Genomic DNA, 19,975 nt, shown 5'->3' on the forward strand with positions numbered 1-19,975 from the left:
CACACAAGAAGCTCTTAGTGCAATCTGGCATGCAAGATGTTTTCTCCAAATGCATTATGCTTGGGAATGAGTAAAAGCACAATGTACAGCCACCTAAGTGTGAACATGAGCCCTTTATAAATATTAAATTTTTATAAAAAGTTAAAAAAATGAACTGTACATGTGGATCTGGTTTTTGAGAAGCTGGCATAAACAAGTGTGACCTGCACAGCACAGATTCATGTGTTGAAAGTTACAAGCCAGTTGGTATACTTATCTTAAGGAATTTCATGTCAATAGCTGGAAATGCTTCTTGAAAACCAACCAGGGCTATCTGTTCTACAAGAAATGCATATTAAAAATTTATGTACAGTTATCATTATTTATTACTTTCAAAACAAAGTGCTATATAAAAAGGTATACAGTATACTTGTACATATTACAGCATTTCCAAATTCAAGATCAAATGGTAAAGTTTTAACAAAGGCACATTATGTACTAAATATGAACTTTAAAGTCCCAGCAGTTATTTTGTGTAATCTACTGGTATTATACTGTCAGAATACAACAGCACAACTGAGTGATGTTTTATCAAACTGTGGGAACATAGTAGGACAACTGAGTTATTGTGTTTATACAAATTGTTACTGCACTCGGTTTTTATATAGTAACACAACACATCTATAAATAGAAACTGGGCATACCACTGTCACTTGATTGCCCAGACCTAAAGTCAGCACTTTAAATACTAAACAATCAGCTTTTTGCTCCTGCCAAAAGTTAGTTATGTATCTTGCTTTTTCATACTGAATGGATGTGCCTATACCTGAGTGACATTACTGTGTTTGTTAACTAGGGGAATCAATTTTTAATTCACCTGGGTATTTGTATATTCTCTACATTATATTCACATCAGTAAAGAAAAGTATTCTTAGGCATTTGAACTCAAGCCTTCTAAAAACTCACCAAAGTGATTAAGTTCAACAAAGAATTTAACAAATAAACTAGTACAGTACAAAAAATTCTCTATACCTGTATTGCAAAAAACTTTCATTCATTTATTATTTATTTCTTAAATTTCTTCTTATTTTTCTTTATTCGATTCCTGACACCCATGCTCTCTTCAGTGTCATCATCCATATAGTCCCGCTTCTTGGACCTTTTCCCACCCTTCTCATCAAGTCGAGCCATCTCCTGTAGATATTCAGAGTATTAGTGGCTAGTACACACACACACATACTCAGATTCTTAAAATAATTTGAACTATTAATATAAATCTAAATATATGTAAGCATAAAAAACAAAACAAGCTTATACAGGAACACACCGCTATTAGTAATCTTGATAATCGCAATCCTGCTTATCTGCATTTTATATTTGCAAAGCATAACCCGCTTATTTGCAAATGAAAAATTATGATACTGTACAGTAATATTTCAAACCAAGCGGGCAAGTTGCAGTTTACATATTCCAATGTAAGGCCAGATTCACTAACCTGCAGTATAATATACAGGAGGTCCCCAGGTTAATACATCCGCCGATACAAATGAGGCCCCATAAAGTTCAAATTTAAATTTTAATATTTTTTAAAGGTGATTAATCCACCCAGGCACATTAGACAACACAATATATTTCCAATATCTTCCCAAGCAGTAGTATCTCCCTGTTTGATAGTTGCCTACTACCGACTACCTTTACCTGAGGACTTAATTTTTACTTTCATTTACTGTATTTTGTCATTCTATTTCTTCTCTTCTCTTAAATTAAGTGATATTAGATGTATATAAAGGACTTATGCTCTGATATAGTGGGATTTTAAACATTGTATGCACATCGCGTATATGGTTCGACTTAAGAATGACCATAGGAACGGAACTCGTGTGTAACCCTGTATATAATTCTTGCTTGTCCTTCAAAGTAAACTCTTTTTTGGTTCTCTTTTGACTTTATTTTATTATTGTCTTGCCTTTGAAAGCCATGGTAATTAGTCCACAAGAGTTAAGAGATGCACACGAGGGCTGTAGCAGCATGACTGGCTTGTAAACAAAGTGGCTGGGAGTGGCATTCATGTATGCTAGTCGGCAATCCAGATTGCCAACCGGATTTTTTCCGGTTAATTAAAACTTTTTCTGGATTAAATAAACCCCCTTTGGAAATTGATAATCCGGAAATTCGCTTAATATGGATTGGATTCCCCCCCCACCTCCAGTGTCATCTCATACCCATTAGCTCTCATTTTGTCTATTTAAAAACTGGTTAGACTACTGTACAGTATCCCCATTAAAGACACTACAGGGTACAGTATATATTTTAATATTAAATAATTTTCTAAGAAACTGTCTTTATACCATAATATATAATAAAATTTTTATGGAGATGCATTCCTGATGATGCTGATGTGACGAGTACAGGTAATAAACACAGATTATTACAGTAATGTATCTTTACTAATTAATGAATAACAAATAAACAATATTGCATCAATAATGACAGTCGTTTGATTAATACAGTGACCCCTCGTTTAACAAACGCCTCGGTTAATGAAATTTCGGTTAACGAACTGCCTTCCATAAGGATCTTCAATTCGGTTAACGAATTTCTTATGAACCGACCTCAACATGTTTTAGCTTGCACTGACCGGGCAACCAGCTTTAGTATCAGTCCGCCAATACATTAATCGGTTCTAGGGCTTAAATTCCTTACTATTTTAGTAAATATCAAGAAGTTTATACTATTCAATAATTTTAAAAGTTTAATATTCAATTTTTTAGTCATTTTAACAATTATTGAACATAATTGAAGGTAAAGTGACTAGTTTAATGCGTGGCATCCAGCCTCTTAACACAGCAAACAGGCGTTAGTCTCTCTCTGTTTTCACTAGAGGTAACATCTTGCTTGAGACTCTTCAACTAAATGCTTTTTTTCTGTGTTTCCAAGCAAATTATTGGTCATTTTGAAATATATTTTACATATTGACAATATATAATGCAGTGCAGTGTTGATTTAAAGAAAATAATCTTGAATTACACCAAGAGAGCAAAAATTTTATGGGTGAAATGGCGCCATGGGGTGACTTCTCTTCCACCCCAATGCCTTCTCTTCTTCCTTCTCCTCCACCTCCATTCTAAATCCCATCATCATCATCCAGGAGCCTTCTACATACACACCTCAAAGTAAGTGAACTTTTCTACCATTTTTGTTGAATTTAGGAAATTTTCGGTGAGCTGGAACCAATTACCCAAAAACCCATTGAAACAATGGTTTCGGTTAACGAACTTTTCGGTTAACAAACGACCTTCTGGAATGGATTGAGTTCGTTAACCGAGGGGTCACTGTAGTAGTGATTGTAGTTTGAAACGCAAGGGTGGTTGGGTGAATGGGTTGGTGGGTGTGAGGTTTCATTATTCCCAAACCTCAACAAGAAAAGTCAGGACTAAACAGGATTAGTAGGGCACCACTGCCAAGGTGTGCATAGTGGCAGTCAAAGAATTATGTTAAGTCTTTGGGCTAAGCCTTCACATCTTGCTTGGGGACTGTCATCCCATTAACAGTGGATGAGGGAGTAAAGAAAATGCTTTCATGCGATTCCTCTACAACTCAGTGAACCAAATAACTTTCCTTCCTGTGTACTGGGATATATATATATTAAAAAAAAAAAGAGGAGTTTACAAATTTAAGAAAATTACTTACCAGCTTGGCAAATCTCTCTGCTTCTGCTATTCTTTCCTCAAGAATCATAGCTTCTTCCTTTACGGTAGGATACACATCTAATTTGGTGTCCAAGAGCTGTTCTATTCTCTGGTACACTTCCACTTCATACTGTTGGGAAAAAATACTGGTAATTTAAATAAAAACAATAATAAATGTTTTATGTCAAATTCAAAACCAAATTGCATGAGTCCAACAGTGAACACTGTACGTTGCAACAGGTATGGCAATTAGTTGGGATTTAGTGAAGGGGAGTAAAATCAAGAGTGACAGAGAATACAAGCAACAGGCATGGCAGTGTAGTAGAGAATATTAGGATCAGGTTAACCCTCTCATGGTCTTTCGACGCAAATTGCATTGCTAAGAGCTTCCGTGCTGGTGCAACCCCTCCTACTCAGCTGTATCTCACACTGAGAGCCCCCTCCCGTAAGTAGAAACACACAAACAGTGAACCGGCTCTATCAACGACCTAGGTTCCTCCCAAGAGCCTCATGGGATAGCAGATGCATTTCTAAGGGGGCAATTTGGGTCTAGATCGCTCTAGCCAATGTTTACTAAAATGGAAAAACCGTTACTGAAATACACGAGTTACTGAAATACATGAGTTCTTGAAATATATGAGTTTGTAAATGGGAAGCAGAAGACTGTGGAAGAATATGGCATACCAGTTATGGTAAAACATGATGATAAGGAATACAGTTAACCCTGAATTTGTTGTGCTTTTTTTGTACAGTCTTACTTAGAGAGTATGTACAGTACATGGTTCAGCATTGAGGCTAATTGGGTCTACAGATAGATTGCAGTGGTTTTCAATCTTTCTTCTTTTTTTAACTTGGTCACACTTCTGGGAACAATGTGAACCTAATTTTTTATGTGTACATTTATATAAAATAGAGGAAGAAGAGGTTGTGAATGAAAAATGAGGGTTTATGTCACAATGGGAGCTTTTGCATGGGAGCATAAGCCTTATCTGGGGAAGAGAGTAATATCTTCTAAATGGAGGTTAGACTCAGTCTCTTATATCTTGTATTCCTCCTGTGTGGAATGGGGATGATGGATTGGTTTACAACATTGAACAGTGGATTGGTTTATGGCACTAACAGTGGATTGGTTTATGGCACAAACAGTGGATTGGTTTATGGCACTAACAGTGGCTTGGTTTACAGCACTGGTATAAATAATACATTAACAAAAATTATTTAGAAATATTGTGCAATGAAGGATGCCCACTCCAAAGAAACTATGCAGGGGAAGGGGTCCTGGGAGTTGTTGATAATAGCATTAATGTGACAGTTCGAGAATGGAACGCTGTGAGTAGTATGAGATGTATGGTGATACATACAAAGATCACATAGACCATCCTGTAGGGTTGTGATAAACTGGTTATTGAATACAGACAAACAAAATGAAATTCATGAATCAACACCAGGGTGTCTACTGGCCAGACAAAACAAAATTCACTAGCCTTTCCAGGTGTAAATTTGAATAATTCCAGGTACAGTAATTTGGTATTTATTATGAAAGAATAACAAAATTAGAGGTTTTCAATAATATGTATACATTGTACTATTGGGAAATCTAAAGATGATATAAATGATATTAATCAAGAAATTGAAGACCTTTTTGCAACCCACCCAAAGCCTAGTGATGAACATCGGCAAAGACCTTGAACCCCCCCCCCCTCCATATTTTTCTCCTCGGATTTGTGCGATTCACATGGGTCTACCTGAACGTTCCAAAATAGCCGGAAATCCGCCAAAAAACTAAAATTCACACTCCTGATCCACCTATATGACTCATGATTAATATGTGGAATAATTCACTCAAATAAAGTCACCTAATTATGAGAATAATTCATCTCTGACAATACTTATTGCAGAATTAGTAGGTATAACCTGTAATATTTTGTTATTTGATCGCTAACATTCTGTTATTGGAGTGGCTACTTACTGAAATTTGTTCCTAAAAGTTTAATTATTCACCTATTATACAGTACAGCATTAATTGAGGTGCCCCCGCATCGTATGGGTTACTTGCGCCAAAATTTGAAAGCCGAGAAAACCGCATTTAAAGTTTTTCCAACTTCAAACATGCATAACTTTGTTGTTTTTTGGAGATACAGCATTCATTTTTTATGCATTTTAAAGGTAAAGAACTGTACTTGCAGATGGCAGGTAGAACATCATGTTGCAATGTTGACCTGAAGCAACTAAACTCCCACCAACTTATGGCTTTTTTTACTTTAATCGATATCAGTGTAGATCCCGCCACAACAAAAGAGAACCGAGGGAGAGAGGGATTCCGCGCTCATTGGCTGGAGGGGCCGTGACATAGATAGCAGTTGCTCCCTTTCATTGACTGAGACGGGGGAGAAGGCTGCAGGCTGGCTGCTACTCTCACTCACTCACTGACGGGATGAGAGCACCTGACGAAGGGAAAACCAAACCCATACTCTCCTGTCTGCCACAAATCAATGTTCTACTTTATTTTCAAAGGAATTTCAACCTTATTTACAGTGTAGTAAGGAGATCTTATCAACTGTATGAACCCAGCAAGGCACTGTGTACTATATATTGGGGGTTAGTGGCCAAAATATATATCATTAACCAACTTATATAGGGAGGCAATTTTACAAACACATCTTGTGGATTTCCTTGTGTATTGCATTGTATTCAAAATAAACTGTAAACTAGTGGGAACATACCTGTGACACAAAAGTGATAGCAACACCTGACTTGCCAGCACGAGCAGTTCTACCAACTCGATGAATGTAATCCTTGCTCTGCAGTGGGACATCAAAATTAATCACGTAGTCCACACAAGGAATGTCCAGACCTCTGTAGAGAAAAAGCCAAATTATACAATGATGCATTTGACTGCCATTAGTGTCTTCTTTTTCTTTGGCTATAATCCTTAAGTGCTCTTTTTGTGTGGTCAAAGTGACATGAATTAGCTGGCATGGCATTTAACACAAGGGAAACAAACCTATTTTATCATATTCTTTGTTTATCATACATTTATCACATTTAAACTATTACCATAATTGCACGATTATAAGCTGTACCATTTTCTTGTGCCCCCAAATGAGAAGAGTTGGGGTATGGATTAGAATAGGATACTATGCTTGGGTTGGTTGGAGTTGAAGTTCAGGGGACCGACAAATAAACTCTACCTAGTATCTTCATCCACCTTCCAAAGATTCATGTTTTCTGGACACATTGTGATATAAATATGACTTTTTAGTAATTTACCTTGAGGCCACATCTGTTGCTAGAAGAATAGATCTTTCTTTGGCTTTGAACTTATTTAGTGATCCCAAGCGCTTGTTCTGTGACATTTTACCATAAAGAGGGATAGCTGTAAATCCAAGGTTTCTCAGCATAAGTGCAGTTTTTAAGGTAGATAGCTGTGTGGAACAGAAGACAATAACAGACTGGTTTCCAATCTCATTCAAGATGTAAGTCAGGTAGATGTGCTGAAAAGATATAAACATCATTAATATCTACGTAAGCAACAGTATACAAATTGTGAATGGACTAATACAAAAATCTACTGATTGTACACAAGAAGAAATAGGTAGAATATGAAGTGCATGACACATGAGACTGATAGGGAATCCTTCATCAGTACGGTTAAGGTATGAGTCAAAGGAAGATCAAGAGAGAGATGGGCAAGTTATATAAATGAACAACTAAGGTGGGTGGAAAAGAACTCTTAATGGGATTTTACCACAACATCTGTCTTCAGCATTTATTAAATAATATTGTAGTGAGGAAAATTCCTCATTATAAAATGTTTCACTATAAGTTGCATTTTTCTGGAACACATCCTGATGTTTAATGAAAAAACCCTGTGTACACCGTAATACAAATGACGGCCATCTGAACTTTATCTTGTAAAATCAGACAAAAAATAAAACTTCAGTAATTTTAAAAATGAAAACATAATTTCAAACAAGACCAGTCCCACTTTTTATGACTGGGTGGATGTGAGATACTGTTTCAAGCCCTTATCCTTCGAATGGCAATGTCCATATAATTTGGAGATTATTTCTATTTTGGAATAGATGGATCCAGATATGTTTTGGAGAGATGTAATTACCCTCAGACTGCAATGCAACTATTTAATTTCCAATAAATGCAAAACTCTAACAACTAAGTACAGTTCAGGGCTGTACCAGTATACATACAGTATGATGAGCCTCACTCATTGAGTAAATTCCCTGCTGGAAGTAAATTACTAGTCTAATTACAAAGTTCATCTATACAGCTGCTCCTGCAGATTCAAATGCAAATTTGAAAAAAAATTTAGAAACTAAAATGAATAACAAAGGGTGTTTGAATAACTCTTTCCCCCAATTACTTGCACAAGTGAACTGAAGCTGATATCTCACATTCACACACTACCCCTGAAGAGGTGAATTACTGTTCATAAAAGTGCTTGAGAATTTTGTTTTCTTTTTTCGTATTTGGTTATCAGTATATAAAATTTATATATGGAAGTATACAAAACAATAAAATTAATGAAAAACTAATTATATTCTTTAAATAATGTTTATGAATGCACCTTATACAATATAAATAAATAATAATATCACACAAGAGATGGGATACCATTGTTGTTGCCAGTGTTTACACCCATAATGTGTTATCCATCTGAAACTGAAGAAAACAAGGCCCTGGTTGTTGTTGTAGTAAAATTAATGTAAAAAAAAATATGTATATTCCAATTAATGTTATTTAATGGACAGTAGAAGTAACAACTGATGTTAAAGAAAAAAAAGTGAGTACAACCATCACTTAATCTCTTGCTCATGTTGAATAGGGATGTAAAAATGCAGTAAGAAACCTGAGAAAGTTTTTCTCCTTTCCCTGTTCAAATGAGTGAAAACAACATGCCCAGCAGCCTCCATGAGCAATGCGTGTTTATTTTATTTGTACAATACATATCGGGATTTAGTTATTATTTATATGAAAATGTAATTTTATTTTATTTTTTATTATATTTTCGTAGTAAATATGAAAGAATTAATGGTGTAAATTGAATTGGGTCCTAAATTAACCAGGGTCTTAAATGTGAATCGTCGTCAGTAGAACCGTCATTAACGGAGGCTTTCCTGTACTACCAGTAACAAATTTAATCCTTGCTTACAACAAAGACTTATTCCCTGGAGATGAAAACAAACAAAAAGACACCTGATGATGCATATGACAACAGGAAGCATACTGTAAAGACTACACAACTTACTTTATGTTTACATGGAATGAAGAGCATGTGCTGCTGCAGTTTGATCACTGTCTGGTATTTGGATGACACCTCCACTTTAACGGGATCTTTTAGATGTGCTCGCTGTAGTTTGTTCACCTAGTTAAAAAAAAAAAAAAATAGACATGAATGAAGATAAAGTACTGTCTCAGAAATTACAGTCGGATCTCCACTTTCACACCTAACTCATGCAGCAAAGGTGAAAATCACATCATTGTTTTACAACCATTTTTCATGTCGACATGGATTGTACATGCTAACCTGGTGGCAGCTATCCTTACTGTACAGTCTCTAGCAGTCTCTTTTGTCAGGTTCCTAATTCTAATGTCATTTTATAAAACCTCACCGCAAGTCATTCTTGGCCTACCCCTGGCTCTCCTCCCCTCCACATTTAAGCTCATGCACTTCTTGTCCCAATTGGTCTAACCATTCTCTCTCTCTACATTCCCAAACCATCTAAGCCTTGCCTTTATGTAGTAGTTTTCCTATACTCTCAATACCCAGCTACCCTCTTTGCTCTAAAGAGGGCCTCCTGTCTGTCAGTGTTACATCACATATCCACCTCACCATTCTCATTTAAGCTCACTCATATCTACTTATCTCGTCCTCTTTAACTGCCCAAGTTTCACTGCCATACAATATCACACTTCTCACACCAGCTGCAAACATTCTTCCTTTCACATGAAGGGAAGGTTCTTTTGCCATCAATAAAGGCATCAGTTCCCTTTACTTCCTCTCGCCACTTCTGACTCTTGTAAATGTGTAGACTTCAGCACCCCCACCAGCACTGATCATGTCACCCAGGTGACAGAACTCATTGACACAGTCCAGGGACATATCCCCAATGTTGAGTTTCTCCAGCCCTGCTGTAGGCACATGGTTACCTGTACATACAGAACACTTAAAGTCATCATCATCCCTCAATTCCTCAATTTGCCATATACATTCCACACTTATTACACGGTACTGAGTTGCTGCCAACACTTTTCTTGCACAAAACACATGGCATTTTTCTACTTTCCATCATCACCCACACCACTAATCAGTACTTGTGTTTTGCCACAATCACTCTCATGCCCTTTGCCTCTATTCCAGCATTTCATTTCTTAAATTTCTCCACTGCCTCTTCAATACTATCTGCTATCAGCACATATAAATTTTTAGCAAATGATAAAAGCCTTCTCCCACAGGTAAAAATATCTTGGAGTGTGGAGGCTCCCCCTGTACATTACTAGATTCTCCATACAGAAGGTCCCCGGGTTACGTATGTACGACTTTAAATTTACAGTATTTTATTTATCTGATGACTTACTTTTTACTTTCATTTACCTTAAATTATGTGATTTTTTTATGTATATAAGGACTTAGGCTATGATATAGTGGGATTTTAAACATTGTTCTGTAAGTACAGTATGCACAAAGGGTATGTCCTGTGATTTACGTACATTTTTTACTTAAGAACGTCCCCAGGAACGGAACTCGTTCGTAACCCGGGGACTGCTTATATTGAACACTGACAAAATATGTCTCATTGTCTGAGAAGTTACCACAACTATGAACCTCAAGTACTCACTTTGCTGGTCATGGTAGCAGAGAAGAGCATTGTTCTTCTCTCACGAGGTAGTACTTTCAATATCTTGTCAACTTCCTCTTCAAAATCCATGTTTAGGATACGGTCAGCCTCATCCATGATCTGTATAAATAATGTGGTTTATTTTATAGCACAGATACAAACATATATAATGTCTCTCCTCCTCCTACTCCACATACGAAGAAGTGGTCAACACACTGATCCTCTCCGCTCTTTTTGATCACCACTATGACGTCATCTGCAAGTTTGAGGAGAAACTTGTGTATTATCGTCGTCACTGTCTCCTGCTCCCAATTGAGATCTCTCATCCATGATATGCTGTTTGACACTACTGTACAACTGCTTTCAGCCCATACGACTACATACTGATCGCTTTAAGACCAGCCCAATCCCAACCACTATAAAAATTATCAACAACTTGTAGATGACCAGTGTGTTCACTCCCTGCCAATAGTATTATTTTGTATTGTTACTATGCTGACATTCCCTTACCAAATATTTCAATGCCTTGAGGTTAAATCCCTTTGTCTTTTCCAGGTGATCCAAAAGACGTCCAGGTGTAGCAACAATTATGTGAGGTCGTTTTCCTAGCTCCACTGCCTGCTGGGTCATGTCCATTCCTCCAACAATTACCATGCATGTTACACCTACTGCCTTACCTGTCCAATAAAAGAAACAAATGTACGTGTACATATACTGTAATTACAATAAAATTTAATAATAATAACTGGACTTTTCTTTATCAAAAGCTTCAGTTCTTCTACAGAATTCACTGGAACTCGAAACACTACAAAGTCAAATAATAAAAAGATCACAAAAAGTGAGTTCATATATCCTTAAGTTGTAACACTTCCTAAACCAAGCAAGTCTCCATCAATGTACCTTCTTCATGTTTATAGGCTTTAAAAAAAAATAAAAAAGTGTTAAGTTGTTTCTAAAGGCCTCCACAGAAGTCAGCTGCTTCATGAATGCAAGCAACTGACTGTACAATCTGGGTGTTGTATAGGAAAAGGATTATACATTCAAAAAATAAGAGAGATTAAGAATGTCTATCTACCAGACACGTTATGATTCCTCCACAAATGGAACTGATTACAATTACTGTACTTACATTTGCAAGTCTATGATTATGATTTCTTCCAAAATTAACATAACTGATTATAATGTTAAACACTGTCATCATGGTTCCTACAATTCCAAATTAGGTAAACAAAAGAAACATTACATAATCACTGTCATGAAAGGTGTTTAATGCTATAAAATAGTGAATATTAATTATTACCAAATCACTGAATTCAATGCCATAAATATTTTTATGAGAACATATAAATACAAAATTGGTACTGTACTTCCTTATTGAAGATTTTATTCATAAAAATTCATACCAAATACAGTTCAGTACATTATTTCCAAATTCTTGCACTTTCAAGAATTTCTGCATGTAATTTTATTTTTTGTATATCATAGGTTTAAGAACATAAGAATGGAGGAAACTGCAACAGGTCTATTGGCACATACTAGACAGCCCCACTTAGACCCAACCCATATTGCTCATACACCTGTTCAACCTGTATTTGAAGCTTCCCAGTGTGTTCAAGGAAAGTTTGTTTAGGTCCTCCTGTAATTTTACGGAATCCTCGTCAGATTTAATTACACTCTCTATTTTAGTGTCATCAACAAATTTCCTTTGGTTGCTGTCTATGCCTATATCTATGTCATTAATGTATATAATAAAGAGTAATGGTCTTAAAATAGAGCATTCAAGGAGTTATTAAAAGGGTTAAGTCATTATATTTAAGAGGTTAAATCATTTTATTCAAGAGGTTGTTATATTCAAAGGGTTAAGTTATAGTATTCAATGGGTTATTTCATTATATTCATGGTAAGTCATCAGACTCAAGGGGTAAACCATTGCTAAACCTCCACTATTATCAAGCAGAATCAGTAGCCCCTACTGTGCCACAGATACAGAAAGAGAGTCAGTAGTACCTAATACTGAAACTAAGGGTTGCAGTTAAATTGTAATTGCGGCAGTACTATAACTGGATTTCTGGAATATAGTTCCCACACAAGTTAACCCCTTCACTACAGGGACATCACTATTAATATATCACCTGGATAACACCAGACAAATTTATACAGCACAGAGGTAACCCCCTACACAAGGAGTTAGTGGTCTTGGGTAACCAGGGGTGTCTAAACTGTCAACCAATTAATTTGATGAACTACTGTATTACATAAATTACCTGATTCATTACATGAGTTATAAAAGTACAATTCTAGGATAGTTTAACAACTCTAATAAAATGAGATAAGGTGAAAATCCAGAACATTGCAAAGCTGTAATATGCCAGACCATTAATTTAGTGACCATTCATAAACAGATTGTTTCATTGTCTGAATGTAATCTTCGAATCACTCCAGAAAAATCAAACAAGGTAACTGACCAGCCAAATGTAATTCCATTTGAGATTTTACCCTGATAACATTCCAAATTTCATTAGAGGTATATGCAAAACAGTAGTAAAGAAGACTTATTACACTTACTAAATGTATGTCTACAGACAGTCAGACACATCTGCAAGACATCACATTTTACTGTATAAAAAGTGATCAACCGAGCAATAACTTACCTAGTGCCTCAAACTGCTCTTTAATTTGGAATGCCAATTCTCTTGTTGGTGTCAAAACAAGTGAAAACAGTCGCTGTGGTTGAGATATAAGGGCCTGGAGTACTGGAAGTCCAAATGCCCCTGTCTTCCCTGATCCAGTTTCAGCCAGGCCTATGACATCTTTATCTGAGGGAAAAATTTATTCAATTTATTTACAATCTCTTGAATTAGCACTCCACCATTACAAGCCTTTCCCTCACTCTGAATGGGTTTATTAAGCACAAATTTAGAAAGGCATGGTTATTAACTTAAACAATATGCACAGCACAGGGTGGTTCACAATTGCATGGGTTGAACAGCCAAGGTCTGTATACTTCAGCTCAAGCAAATTCAGAGCATGTCCCTAGCTGAACACTGAGAGGAACATGGTGCATCATGGGAGTGTGGGTACCAGAAGTACAATATTCACCCTCAGCCACCCCAATCCCCCACACAGTGTTTACATCATCACGTACTCTCTCAGTCACCCACAAAATCACTCACATACTGTTTTACATTAGTTCTACAACTGTACTTACACAGTTGCACAAACAAAATAACCTACCATTTTTTCCATGGCAAGATGCCTCCATTAAGTAACTGAAGGAGTGAAGGTGGTATTCACAACAGAACCAAGGTTACAATGATTTAAATCAATTTAAATCAGAAAAAGAACTGATTCGATATTTTAGTTAGTTTATAATCATATACAGTACAGGGTAGATATTAAAGACTGGCTTGATTTTAATTAAACTTGTGTACAATAATGAATATAATACTGTTTACCATATTGTGTGCCTGTAAAGGCAGACTGGAACTGACCAGAATATTTCAGTCTTAGGTGCATAATCAATATGTAAATTTATCATAATTTTTACAATACTGTACAATACCTGAAATTGTTATTTTCTTTTTGGCAATGTAAACCAAGATGGTATACTACTGTACTGTATAAGCTTGAATATACTAATGATACATAACTACTGTACCTTTTAATGCCAGAGGAATAGCTTCTTTCTGGATGGCTGTTGGGACTTTCCATCCCATTCGAGTACAAGCTTCACACAGCTCATCAATCAAACCCTGCAATATTGGAAAGAAGATAGAATAAAGTAAATATTTTTGGTATTATTATCGTTACAGTTATCCAGCGAATTTTAGGTTAGGTTAGGTTGGGTTGGGTTGAAATTATGTTTTCCGCTGGTTTATTTTAACTTCCAAATCGGTGGATGAACAAAATGATAATTTTACCTTTTTTTTATCTTTCTCCCTATACAAATAGGAATACCCTGTATAAAGTTCCATGTCGACCTAAAACGAATCTTAACCTTAATTTCTGCTCTTGCCATAGTTCCATTGGCTTTGTTTGATGCTATAATATCAAGTACAGCACACCACCAGACCAAGAGCCATCTTATTTGCATCAAGAGTCACAAAAGCTTGAAGTAATCTCTCTTCAGACAATGTCAGGAGTACATCAATCAATGCATTCGAGTCATGTCTCGCTCAAGAGTGGAGGAACCACTTGGACCTGTATCAATACAGCCTCTCATATTGACAAATCCAACACCATGAACGGTTACAGTCCAACTCAGCCCATTACCAAGAATAATAAAAGTACAATGACAAAAAGCAGCATACATTATAGGTGGGGGGGGAGGGGATTTATTTGTTATTATTTACCTTTTCATTCTATCTTATTAATATATTAAAGTACATACAGCATGTGGCAGAGGTGATCTTTTTCTTTTATATATATAATTTTCTATTGAGTTCACAATTAAGATCACTTTACCTGGAGACCTGACAACAATATCCTCACAATATATGACGGATGAGGATGACCTGATCTGAGGTTGAAGAGTTCCACAACAATTTAAATAATGAGTTACTTAATGCACAAAGGCAGAACATACCATACAGAAAACTCGGATCGAATAACAATGACCCCAAATGGATACATAATTATTTAAAGAATATTATTGGCCAAAAGAAGGCTATAGGTTGGTGAATAAATTGTGAAGTTTACCTCAGAGATTATTATAAGGTATTGGCCAGTAGGGTTAAGACCGAGATAGGAAAAGCAGAGAGGGATAATGAACTGAAGGTAGCAAGAGAGGCAAAGTTAAACCCCAAAGGATTCTTTCAAATGTATCAAACTAAACACAAGAAAAGATTGAACCAATACAGTCAGACACCGGCGAGCTAACTGACAACGACGGAGAAATGAGCAATAATCTGAACAGGTATTTTTCAACAGTTTTCACCACTGATAATTTAAACATGATACCCGAGGCACCGACTATATACAGATATAGTGAAGAAAATAGATTAAGCGAGATAATAGTGACTAGTAATGATGTTAGTAAGCAAATAGACAAACTAAAGCCTAATAAGTCACCTGGTCCCAATGAGATATTTACCAGAGTATTAAAGGAATGTAAGGAAGAGCTTAGTATGCCCTTAGCAAATTTGTTTAACATGTCCTTAAAAACAGGTGTAGTACCAGAATCCTGGAGGATAGCAAATGTGATATCAATTTTCAAGAATGGAGATAGATCACTATCCTCTAACTATTGTTCAATCAGTTTAACATCAATTGTAGGCGAATTACTGGAAGCAATAATTTCAAACCCTATTCTTAATCACCTGGAGAAGCACAAGTTAAAATGTGAATCATGGTTCATTGATCAAGTTCTACTTACATAAACTAAAAAAATTCGTCCATCATACAGATTGAACCCTCGGTATTCACTCATTCACACTCTTCGTATTTCAGTGAACCAAAATAGACATAAAATATATCTAAAATTCATTCCTGAACCTCGAGTCAGCTGTTAGAGGTGTGCAAGGTGGGCCGAGTTGAAGGTGCACCCCATGAACACCAAACACATAAGAAAAGAAAACTTCTCTACTTAAAAGAGGAGCTAATTACTTTAGTACAGTCTCATTATCCACATGGTACCTAATTTGAGTTACTTAAGGTAAATAACTGTTCCAGTCCATTATATCTTCCCCTAACTTGTTACTCAGCGTCTTATTTCTAACTTTATTGGTTTAAACCTTATGAACCTAGTCAAAACACGTGACTGTAGTCTTGAATATGATAAAAGAGGCAAAAGATAACACTAACCAGGTCTTTAAAGGTAACACTGACGTCCTCCTCCGCCATGGTTGTTGTGCTCCACCCTGTGTTGTGGTGGCCGCCATCTTGGTCAGCGCTTACCACAACACCACACAGGGGGATGATAATGATAATAATAATAATAATAACATATAATAACAAATATGAACATTACACACTTGTCGTTGTTATAATGTTATTACTACCCTTCAACAACGAAGGTCTTTAAGGGCGTAACAAGGTTAGCGTAAGTGGACACAGCGTTTGCATTCCCAGAAGAATAGAAAACCGCATCTGATTCTGGTGCAACTTTGACAGATGGATCTTTTGAAGAAGTGTGATTTGTTTCCTAATATTCAAGAAGCCCTACTGATCATGACACTTCCAGCCTCCACTTGTGAAGGAGAGTGGTCGTCCCCCTACACCGTCTTCCATCTTCAGAGGAAACGGCTCATTTCTCTCCAACTCATCCATCATTATCATCATCACCTGCAGCATTTATTTTATCATTGAAAGTTCGCTGCTGATGTTCTGAGCAACTTACCAGCGTGAAACACAATTGGCTAGCATTAGTCATCCCTAGACTATCGATTAATTATATCAAATTAATTATCGTTGTTAGTTTTTTAATGCTTAAAGGTAATTCTAGTGATTAGTTATTTGGTGATAACACTGAAAAGTGATATTGCTAATCACACAGTACTCGAAAGTAACTCGATTATTATACGTGATTATAGTTGTATATGGATGTACAGTATATACCTGTCTTGAATAAATCGATATGTCAGGTCTTATCTTGTCCATGCTTGCCACCAGTGCGTAAAAGAGGGCAGTACATGAACACTGAGCCAACAGTGCCTATCAGAGATGAGACTGACATACCAAGCGGCTAACAGGCCGATCAGTGGCGAAGAGGATAAAAAAAAACACAAACGTAAAATAATTGCTGTATCTTACAACCATAATAAAAAGTACAAAAGTCACCCCGTCCAAATATTTCATTTTCTTTTATAAAGACAAAGAAAACGGAGGTAAAATTGTTCCATGAATGAGTTTAAATGCAGGACTTAAATAAATTTGAATGGGATTAAAAGCGGAAATTAAATGACTTTGAATGAGTTTAAAGCCGTTACCGTACTATTAGAGAGACCAACCGATTATCTCTTTAATTAAACAATAACAATAACAATAATAATAAATATAGGTCATTTGCGAGGGAACCTCATATAAGAAAAGTGTCCTAGAAGTGTCTGAAATATTGAATGCAAAGATAAAATTCTAGAGGTTCGGTTAGTGATAATAATAATAATAATAATAATAGTAATAGTAATAATTATAATAATAATAATAATAATAATAATAATAATAATAATAATAATAATAATAATAATAATAACAATAATAATAATAATAATAATAATAATAATGATAATAATAATAATAATAATAATTATGTTTAGACTAATTATCATGTAGTTAATTCAGGACAGTTATATTAAAGAAAATTTACCTTATAATGAAACTTTTAGTCAAAATTTGCAAAATAAATTTTACGTTACAGATTATTAGCAAAAAAAATGATAAGAATAAATGATTTTAAAGATTTTTGTGAATCCCAGTATGTTGCTTTCGTTAGGTGAGATTATAATATGTTAGGGTATGTAGGTAAGGTTAGATTAGATTTGGTTTGGTTAGGTAAGGTTAGATTAGGATAAGCTAAGATTTAGATAGGTTGTGTTAGGTTCCACTCCTATTTCACAAGTGATGCGTTTCTATTCCATTATATCCATTTTAGGCAAAGAAAAACACTATTATCATGCATATACACATTTAATTAGATAGACAACATAATTATTTAGTAGGTAGTTGCCAAACAGGGAGGTATTACCGCCTGGGAAGATAGTGGAAGCATTATGAGTTGTCTAATGGTAGACCCTGCTGCCATATGGCATCACGAAAATTGTGACCAAGTCCCAGGTTGCTGATCTGACTTTCTGCCTCATTTACACACAATTGGAGGGTTTCAATTGTTTCTCGTACTATTGATAACAACATACATACTGTATATTGTTTCTCACTTTTAATCTTTTTTTCATTTTGTATTTCTTTAGTGTTCCTTATTATTATTATTACAGTGTTTTTAGTATTATTATTATCATTATTATTTTATTATTTTATTTATTTTTGTTCATTTTCGATTATAAAATTTATTTACTATGAATTATTATTATTATTACATTTTCGTCCACCAGGCCCCGATGTTGGTCAGTGACCTGTGCCCGGGTGGGCTGAACCCTGGAAAAAAGAAGAAGAAAAAAGTATAACCTATGTATACGTCTTAATTATATTTGTAAAAACAATACTGAATGCAAGTGGAATGTTAGCCTATTTGTAATGACTAATTTTACCCATATTTATGTCCATTTTCTATGAAGTCGCACATATTAGAAACCTACCCCGAAGAAAATACAGTAAGAGGGTTTTAAGGTAAGTTCAATCTGTGTCCATTATAGTCTTTGATTTTTATTGTGATAAATTTTCATTTTCAACCAATATGGCTCTCGAGTTGAGCAATATGTTTTTACGATGATTTTTTTTTATTCGAATTTGATATTGATTTTTGTCGGACCACATTAGTGTTAGGAGTGGACCACATTAGTGTTAAGAGTGGACCACATTAGTGTTAGGAGTGGACCACATTAGTGTTAGGTCCACAGTAGTGTTAGTAACATATTTAGGACCACTTGTTCTTCGTAGTCCTAACAAGACTCGGCCGTCATCGTCGTAACATCTGTTGCATAAATTGAAAGTGAAAGTCGTGGCAGGTGATTGTCAGAACCGCAGTTTCGTGTCATAGGACTGCGGCTGCGGGCGTCCCTGGCGGCCGCAACCGTCCACATACCGTATTCTCCCAAGCTTCTAATAGTGCCACGAGTGCCATACCGTGCGGCAACCCCCTGACGCCCATTCAAACGCCTCTAATAGTACGTTCTCAACCTACACGCCCTTGACCACGCCTGTCATACTGTGTTATCTAGAAAACACACTCCATTTGCCAAGTATGTCATATTGCAATAAACCCGTTGAGTACGATGCCTTAACCCGTTGAGTAATCCCGTTGGGTATAATATCTTAGTCTCTTGAGTACGATGCATTTTCATTCTGTTAGACATGATATTTACGATTTTTGATGCATTCTCTGACTGTCCTTGAACAAACTTCTTGACTTGCTCAGAGTGCAGTTGAAATTTATTCTTAGGGCATCTGGTTACGCCGTCTCCTTCACACTCTTCCTCCCTCCTGCTTGCCTCGCTTAACAGCTGACGCGCGGCTACTAATCGCTTACCAGAGAGAGAGAGAGAGAGAGAGAGAGAGAGAGAGAGAGAGAGGACACGTTTGTATACATTTCGGTTACAATAAAAGGAAGGAGTTAAGAGAGGGGGTAGAGTGACCACTCAAGAAGCATATAGTTATCAGCTTCGAGAAAAGGGTCAATTTGAGTTAAGTGAATAATATACAGTAGTATGGTACAATAATAGTATGGTACGATAATGCAGTGTGGTACAATAATACAGTGTGGTACAATAATGCAGTGTGGTACGATACTCACCAAGGACCATTCAGAAAGGGTTTGAGTATTCTTTAAGATAACAACGT

The 19,975-nt window shown here is 36.0% G+C and overlaps 1 protein-coding gene across 1 annotated transcript; it reads right to left on the reverse strand.

The window, feature by feature from the left end:
- Positions 1–347: 347 nt before the first annotated feature.
- Positions 348–16,420, reverse strand: LOC121857393 (probable ATP-dependent RNA helicase DDX47). The gene is made up of 10 exons (XM_042353424.1): positions 16,328–16,420; positions 14,184–14,277; positions 13,177–13,341; positions 11,036–11,202; positions 10,526–10,645; positions 8,935–9,051; positions 6,939–7,162; positions 6,392–6,524; positions 3,670–3,798; positions 348–1,173 (listed from the first exon to the last, which is right to left on the reverse strand). The coding sequence occupies exons 1-10, from the start codon at positions 16,364–16,366 to the stop codon at positions 1,045–1,047; spliced, it is 1,317 nt and encodes a 438-aa protein (XP_042209358.1). The 5' UTR covers positions 16,367–16,420; the 3' UTR covers positions 348–1,044.
- Between the last annotated feature and the right edge of the window lie 3,555 nt (positions 16,421–19,975).

Source organism: Homarus americanus, unplaced genomic scaffold, assembly GCF_018991925.1.
Source record: "Homarus americanus isolate GMGI-L3 unplaced genomic scaffold, GMGI_Hamer_2.0 scaffold43550, whole genome shotgun sequence".
NCBI classification, from domain to species: domain Eukaryota; kingdom Metazoa; phylum Arthropoda; class Malacostraca; order Decapoda; family Nephropidae; genus Homarus; species Homarus americanus.

Coding starts and splice junctions, on each gene's coding strand:
- LOC121857393 (XM_042353424.1), bottom strand. CDS start 16,366: ATGGCGGAGGAGGACGTCAGTGTTACCTTTAAAGACCTG. Junction 9,052..10,525: donor CTGCTACCATGACCAGCAAA/GTGAGTACTTGA, acceptor TTTTTTAACTAG/GTGAACAAACTACAGCGAGC. Junction 1,174..3,669: donor CAGAGAGATTTGCCAAGCTG/GTAAGTAATTTT, acceptor GAATATCTACAG/GAGATGGCTCGACTTGATGA.